The sequence below is a fragment of the Solanum tuberosum genome, unplaced genomic scaffold (genome assembly GCF_000226075.1).
Source record: "Solanum tuberosum cultivar DM 1-3 516 R44 unplaced genomic scaffold, SolTub_3.0 scf00148, whole genome shotgun sequence".
Lineage (NCBI taxonomy): Eukaryota > Viridiplantae > Streptophyta > Magnoliopsida > Solanales > Solanaceae > Solanum > Solanum tuberosum.
Genome location: NW_006239071.1, coordinates 535,947 through 544,165, shown reverse-complemented (window position 1 = coordinate 544,165; position 8,219 = coordinate 535,947). Strand labels below are relative to the sequence as shown.

The following is an 8,219-nucleotide window of genomic DNA, read 5'->3' as shown; positions in this document are numbered from 1 at the left end:
TGATGATGAATTATTTTGTTGGTGGTCAAAGAAGTACTTACTAGACATGACAAGTTTAAAATTATAATGTTGTCATTAATGGGGACAATCATTATTACCATGAACCAATTCAAATTATCATATCGCAAATATAAATAACGATGATTATGTCTCGATTCCAAACAAGTTTTACGTTCATTTTCGCGTCATTATTTGAAGCATACATTCATCTAAAGCCATCGTAGCAGGATCTCTTAAAGTGATGACTTTTAATAACATGAATTGGAAAAAAATATATATGACATTATGCCACAACTACTAGAAACTCAATATATTACAAAATTTTGTATATTCCCAATTCAAATGTTAAAGATGAAATCAACATGAAGCTGATGAAACAATTTTCTATATTACGCCAACCTAAAAAGGAGCGATGGAAAGTGGATTTCAGGTTCGATAGTCTCGAGAAGGTATTAGCCACCGGTGACCATACTTTCGTAGAAGCACCATTGGGTGGCGTTTTTTCCTCCCCACACTGAATGAAAAAGCAAGCTAACCAAAAGCACTAACAATATCAGAATACAAGGAGAAGACAAGTACTTGCTAGTGAACGTACGAGTGATTAATCGCTTCCCCATTTTCTTGCTACGGTCTCTTTGGCAGAAACACGAGAAGGAACTTCTTCCGGAGACATGGTGCCAAAGCTGTCTTGGCTAGCAGGATATACTTTTCTCATAATCTGTGATGTTACAAAGGTAAACCCGTTCCTTGCTCCGCGTAGAGTGAACAGCAGAGGGTTGAATATCACAGCAAGCATAACATCTCCTTTTGTAACTATCAAGTACTGCAAATTCAAACACGATGTACTGATGAATAAGAGACAAGTAGAAGTGCGGAATAATATTATTAATTGAAATCTTAAAAGTACCAAAGATACTCATATCCTTCTGTTTCATTTATGAATGTATTTGGCTGAGCACAGAGTCTCAGTAAGAAAGAAAAACATTTGAAGTTTGTGGTCTCAAACATGCCGCGATGTTTATGTGGTTATAAAATCATGCCATATAGGATATAATTGAAACGTATCATTTTGTTAGGAAGAGACTAAGAAGGAAAGAGTGTTACGTAAAATACCCTAGAGGGAGTACAAAGAATCTTATATAATTGCTCACCATGACAATAATACCCAAGATAGCAAGGGTTGCTTGTTGGGCTTCCTGCCAAAAATGGCCATCTTCCGAACCACCAAACCATCTACGCCAATTAAACCAACCACCTCCGCCTGAATTGTCTCCTCCACCTGCTTCCTCCCTTCGTTTAATTTCTTTATCCCATTTCTCAAACTCAGTTTTCTTTCCTCCCAAAGCACTTTCTAGAGCTTTTCTAGCTTCGTCCTGTTTATATGAAACGGCACAACACAGATAGGTAAATAGACCTGCCAGAATTAGATGACGCATAAAATAGAAAAGCAAACTTCCACTTCATACGTTTCGTGTAAAGTCACCTTGATTGAATTTTGCAAGCATGCGAAATTACTGCTAAATCTAGAAGCCTTGCCTTGTTCCCAAATATGCTAAACTAGAATTCTATTTCCTCTGATTGCTAGAGACACAATTAGAAGAAAACTTCTGTGTATCTCGTGTCTACAACAAGATGTTGCAAATTGGAATTACTAAGCTCATTATTTTCTGTTTGTTAAGTCAAAAAGTTATTACCAAGGTACATAATCCAAATGAGATAATGCCCGAGTCTGAAGGCGCATGAAACCTAGAAATGGAGATAGGTACTTCTGAGTCTACAAGGTTAAGCATGGCTGAAGAAACCTTGTAAATATAATCCTATGGCAAAGCACACAATCAAAGTTGTACACTCCTTTTCTGAGGGAATTCACAAACCCAGTGTCTGGTTCATTTCAAGTGGAACCTCTGGAATGAAACTTAAGTACATAAAAGTGCTAATGTGGAGGATTTGTGGCTTAGGTCGCAGGTTCAAGCCCCACACCATGCAAAGTGAAGCCCGGTATTTAAGTGGAGAAGGGTAGAGGGGCGTGCCCATTATCCACCGAGTTTAGAAGGCTGTGATTGGTCAAAAGGGGGGGTCACAGAGGGTTTTCCGGTTTATAAAAAAAAAAAAAAAAAGTGCTAATGTGGAGGATTTGTTGCTTAGGTCGCAGGTTCAAGCCCCACACCATGCAAAGTGAAGCCCGGTATTTAAGTGGAGAAGGGTAGAGGGGCGTGCCCATTATCCACCGAGTTTAGAAGGCTGTGATTGGTCAAAAGGGGGGGTCACAGAGGGTTTTCCGGTTTATAAAAAAAAAAAAAAAGTGCTAATGTGGAGGATTTGTTGCTTAGGTCGCAGGTTCAAGCCCCACACCATGCAAAGTGAAGCCCGGTATTTAAGTGGAGAAGGGTAGAGGGGCGTGCCCATTATCCACCGAGTTTAGAAGGCTGTGATTGGTCCAAAGGGCGGGTCACAGATGGATTTCTCGGTTATCAAAAAAAAAAAAAAAAAAAAGTGCTAATGTGGAGCAATCTTCATAAAAGCTAAATCATATCAATCAAACAATCTGCTCTTCCCATTATGGCACCATTATCAGAAAAAATTAGTGAAAATGAATTCTTAGTGGCATTTCTAACTTTTTTTTATTTCTCTTGGAAGCCCTAAATCAAGCTAAAGAACAACTACATTTTCTGGTTTTAGTGAACTAGGCGAAGAACTGAGAATATTGAGAATAACTGTCTTCTATCTTTCTCCCATCAGACAACTACCCATCCAACAACCACAAATGTATACCTTTCTGAACCGATTCACAGCCTATATGTGTGCTAATGATCAGCAAGAACTTTGAAACTTCCTCTGGCAATTGTAGCTTAGAAATTCTCACCCTTATCCTACACCAAACCCACCAGCGCGGAATGGAAGAAAACGTATGAATAGCCACAGAGCAAATAGCTGGATATGTATCAAGCCACAATGTCTGCCCTCAGCCCCTCACTACTTCCACACAATTGTTTGTTCTAAAAGCTCAATCTTTTATTTCAAATTTTATTTAATAAATCCATGTTTCCTGAACTATTAACACACGGAAGAAAAAGATTATGAAATGTTCTAAACTCCTCTTCTTCTTTTTATTTCTAAGAAAATACACTTTTGTGACAGCAGGGAGAGTGTTCTAAACTCCTCTTTATTAATCGGACTAATAAGAATACAACATACAAAGGAGATTCAGAGATAATGTCCCAATTTACTCTTCCAATAACCTCACCTCCAAATAAAGCCAAGAATCTAAGGCACAAACAAAATGTCGGATGCAAAGAACTTCAGGTCAGGATATAAGAAGCATCTGAAATCGATGATCTTTCAGAATGTCATATTCTGGTTTTCCATTTGCTACATGACTACTACATCTAATAGCTAAACTACCACAATTCAACAGCTTTGCCATTTTGCTTTTTGAGTGCCTTCTTACAGTGCTACTCCAGTCCCAAGAGGCAGGAAATAGAGAAGGAATGGGAAACCTATTTTGGCCAGTAAAAAAAACCAAACATACTAAAAAGAAACAATGGAATCAATATTATAGAGCAACCATAGAAAGTGGCGGTAACTCTTCTTTGAGGATGATGGCAATAGCAGAAGCCAGGCTAAAATGACCGAGAACAGGCTCAGGAATGACCATAAGCATTTAGTTTTCTTTTTCTTTATTCTTGACAGGAAGTGTGCTCGGGCTGAGAGAAACAAAGACAGAGAAAGCAGACATTTGCCGTCCATCAATATATAAGGCACGAAATCAAGTGGGGAACCTTGTTCCCCAAATTTAAAACTTCATATACATTTAACTTGTGGTATACTCTTTTGGGTCAATCAAATCGTTTAGGAGTTTCGGATTAGTATGCAATAGGATAGAGACTTGCTAGATAGGACCACTGAAACGTGCTAGAACTTCTACCTACAGACTCTAGGACACCATGGTATGAACTAACACTCAAGTAGAACATCATGATTTTTTCTTTCTTTTGATAACTGTGGTGTCCGTTCCAGTTTTCGTGCAACTCAACTAATTCCACGGGATACATGTCACCTCCCACCAGCAACAAGTACCAAGTAACTCTAACCTCCAAGGCTAGGACAAAAATCACCTAGTGATTTTTCATTTCCGCTAGGAAAACATCATGAAATTGTTTACACACCCATACAACTCTCTTTCTAGCCCAAGCTCACACCAAGAACTACTGAAAACAATTTGTTCACTCACACAAGTACAAACATTTTCTTCCTTATTCCTTTATTGGAGTTAGCAAAAAAAAAAAAACCCAAGTTGATAACTTTATCACATCTTATACACAACCCACAAGTACAAACACTCTGATTAACCAGCAGGAATGATAACAAATGCAAAACATAAACCCCTTCACTAATTTAGTACACTTTTTTACTACAGACATTTTCGTGATAATCCAAAACACACCCACTTCATTTCTCTCTAAGGGAAATCGAAAAGCCATCAAATTGGGAATTTTCAAAAGCTTAAAACTTTGTACTACCTGTTTGCGATTATCAGAGAAGAGGCAAAAAAATCTGCCGTTGCACTGGAGCTTGTGTTGTAAGGAACGGAAACTCTTTTCAGCGGTGGGGGAAGGAGCAGTTAGCAGCGCCGGCCGGGTCAAAGATGAGGTGGCGCGGTGGTGGTGCGGTGGTGCTGGGGTTGAAACTTGTAGGCTCAGCACCTGCGCCATAGCCATAGATTTTGGGTTTTGGGTTTTGGTAAGGACTTGTTAAATTGAAATGGCCCAAATGAGTTGTTTTCGGTGTGCACTTAAGTCGGGTAAACTCATTTTAAGTTTTTGGTCCGAAAGCCGTAGCCCTTTAATTGCTTAGGGGAATCGGCCTTCTTTAGTCAAAGCTTTTTCTATTCTTTTGTTAACTGATTTATGTATCGGATTCCATTCACCCCACGGTTGGGAATTAATGATTGGCTCTATCTATAAAGATTTTGGCACATCAATCAAAGATCTTGCTTACCGAATAACTTTCCTGGTGAAGGAGAGAAAGTTTGACAAGGTAAGAAAGTCTCGTTGAAAGCAGGAACTCAGACTGTGATGACTATTTTCACTAGTTTCAAAGGCTTGATTGACCCTTGGGATTGAATCTGGCTCCAATGTATGCGACCCAATTCACTGGTATGAGAGGACCAAACCAATCCTCTCATTACTAAGGGTGAATCAAATCCACATATCGAAGCGGCTTTTTTCCAAAATTCCGGGGAAAATAAAATGAAATTCTTTTCTACACAATTAACGGAGGCCTTCCCGACATATGTTGCAACGTCTCCAATAGCATGCTCTTACTTCATCTTTCTCTTAATAAGTCATCAAATTTGGTGCTTTTTGATCCCCAGTTGCTATGGGCAAATAGAAGTATAGCAATATGAATGTTTATAAATTTACGTAGATTACGTATTTGAACAAATTGATAAATGACTATAAGTAGGGTTGGATGTTCGGTTTTTATTAAATTTTGGTTCGATTATTTCGTAATTGATTTTGAGAAAGTGTGAATCGAAATAGTTTGGTTTGGTTTGGTTTTTCAACTTCGATTCGATTGGTTTCGATGTTTTTAAAATGATTTTTTTAGTGCAAATAAGAAATAAAATGAGGACCAAATCAAAATATAAGATACTAAAAATAATTAAAATATTTACATGTGATTAGTGATCATTTTTTGGTGTAATTCTGATGGTCAAACAACTCCTTAACTTTGTATATTGTGTTATTTGAATACTCCAATTTACAAAATGATATCTAATTAAATGCTTTCAAATTTTGATGTGTGCCATTTTAGCGTTGGTCGCTGGATATACACGAGATACGGTGAAAATGTGTTGAAGGGTTTAATTATTATTTGTGATTAAGTAGAGAGTTTACTTGCCAATTAATGTTAAAATTGAATCCAACTTATATATTATGCATGTATCAAATAGATAAAAAGATTAGTAAGAAAGAAACTATAGGATAAAGAATGAATTAAAAAATGAGAGTACATAGTTTCTCTGTCATTTTTTTTTCTTGATGCTGAATGTTTGATATTTACGTTGAAATACTAATTAATTTAATGATGCCTCACTCAAAGTCCATTTAAGAAAAAAAGTATGTGTTCACTCTTTTTTATGTCAAACTCAAATTCGAGACCTCGGATTAAACGTAAAGTGATAAGTATTATCTATGTTTATGGAAAATCTTGTTTTGCATTGCAAAGATTGTGAGCTTCATCAAGTTGTTGACCAAACCCAATCTTAATCAAACGGCATATAGCTGTGACACGCAAACACTCATTATTTCCCAAAATAACCTCACTTTTTCCTGGTAGAGTAACATGGCCTCAATGGTATTTAAGTAAACTTAAACCCAAAAAAAAGAGCAAAAAATAATTCAAAAACTGTTGGGAAAGACAAGACAATTCCAATTTTAGCCCAACCTCTTTTGGGCCCACCACTTTATCTTTATCCTCTCAAATAGTACTATTCTTTTACTTTTTTTCTCTAAAATCAAAGGTCCACACTTCACATAATTACATTTATAACCTTGCTTCTTCTGGATGCTAACACATCGTTCGTTTCATTTTACGTCAAGGTGTTCGACTAAACTCTATAATAATAATAGTAAGAATATGCATAATAATAGGTGAATTCTGGAAAAATATGTGCATACAGGTCTACAGTTTTATTCTTATTTTGTGAAGATAATAAAATTCTTTAACCTTGACAAAGAATATTTTTTTGATACAAATTAAAAATAAGGTTATGGCACTGAAAAGTATTGTCTAATGACATCCAAGAGTGTGACCTAGTGATCAATGAAGTGGTTGAGAATTATGAAGTCGCAGATTCAAATTTTCAACGGGAATAAAAAACACTTCTTCTCATTTGTCCTAGCCTTGGTGTACAGAGTTACATATTACCTATTGTTGGTGGGAGGTGATAGATGTCCCGTGTAATTAGTCGATATGCAAGAAAGTTGGTCATCATAAAAAATCTTCTAGTAATCAATCAAGTAAATTAAAAATCATGAGATTTCATATTTGAATTTCAGCAAAGCATAAAGAAGTACTCTCTTCGTCTCATATTAGATGAACACTTTCTATTTTACACTGTGATTAAGAAGTCATTAATAGATTGCTCAACTTTATTTTTTTTTCCTTTGTTCATATTTATTACCCTCCTGAAAAATAAATTCTTAAATCTTCAAAATTCATTTAGACTTTCAAAGGCTATATTAATTATAGGAATAAAATGATAAAACAAAATTAATTAATTATATCTTAATTTAATAAACGATCAAATAATAGATGATAAATATTTTTAGTAAAACGTCCATCTCATATGCGACAGAGAGAGTAGATAACTCTATTTGTCCAAACTTTAATAAACCAAATTATTCAATACCAAAAGGGTCAAAAATACCCCCCAACTTTAGTTTATTGTTTGACTTTACCCTCGCCGTTAAAATGAAGTTAATTTTACCCCTCCCGTTACTAATTTCACCAAAATTACCCCTCATTTAGACGGAATCCCCAAAATTGATCCAAATTGACCCAATTACCCGGATTTTTTAAAAAAAAACCTATTCCCTATTTTTAACCCAATGACCCGACCCCCTCTAGGATAACCCGGTACCAATTAACCCAATTACCCATTTCCATTTACCCATGCCCTCTCTTTAGATAATCTCATTTTCTCCCAAAAGCACTTTCCTTTTCAATATAATCCATGAGGGAGTAACTATTTTCCATTCCAAAAGCATTTTAGCTCAAATGTGCAAGCAATCTTGAAGTATCATCAAACCTTTGAGTTGGGAAGTAGAGGTTCTTCTAAACAAAACTTTCCCATTGTCAATTGCCATAACTTCAGTAGTGGTAGGCAGCTTCTTCGCACAATATTTAGCAATTGAGGTCCAGCCCCTATACAAGTCCGCTTTCAAATATAATTAGCAAGATATATATGAATCGAAAATACAATAATGGGTAAATTTGGGAGAAAATGAGATTATCTAAAGAGAGGGCATGGGTAAATGGAAATGGGTAATTGGGTTAATTGGTACCGGGTTATCCTAGAGGGGGTCGGGTCATTGGGTTAAAAATAGGGAATAGGTTTTTTTTTAAAAAATCCGGGTAATTGGGTCAATTTGGATCAATTTTGGGGATTCCGTCTAAATGAGGGGTAATTTTGGTGAAATTAGTAACGGGAG

General features: G+C 36.3%; 1 protein-coding gene across 1 annotated transcript; it reads right to left on the bottom strand.

The window, feature by feature from the left end:
• Positions 1 to 276: 276 nt before the first annotated feature.
• LOC102595899 (uncharacterized) lies at positions 277 to 4,797 on the bottom strand. Its single transcript, XM_006352293.1, has 3 exons — positions 4,521 to 4,797; positions 1,152 to 1,373; positions 277 to 823 (listed from the first exon to the last, which is right to left on the bottom strand). Exons 1-3 carry the CDS (start codon positions 4,716 to 4,718, stop codon positions 602 to 604), a joined length of 642 nt encoding a protein of 213 aa, XP_006352355.1. The 5' UTR covers positions 4,719 to 4,797; the 3' UTR covers positions 277 to 601.
• Positions 4,798 to 8,219: the final 3,422 nt, after the last annotated feature.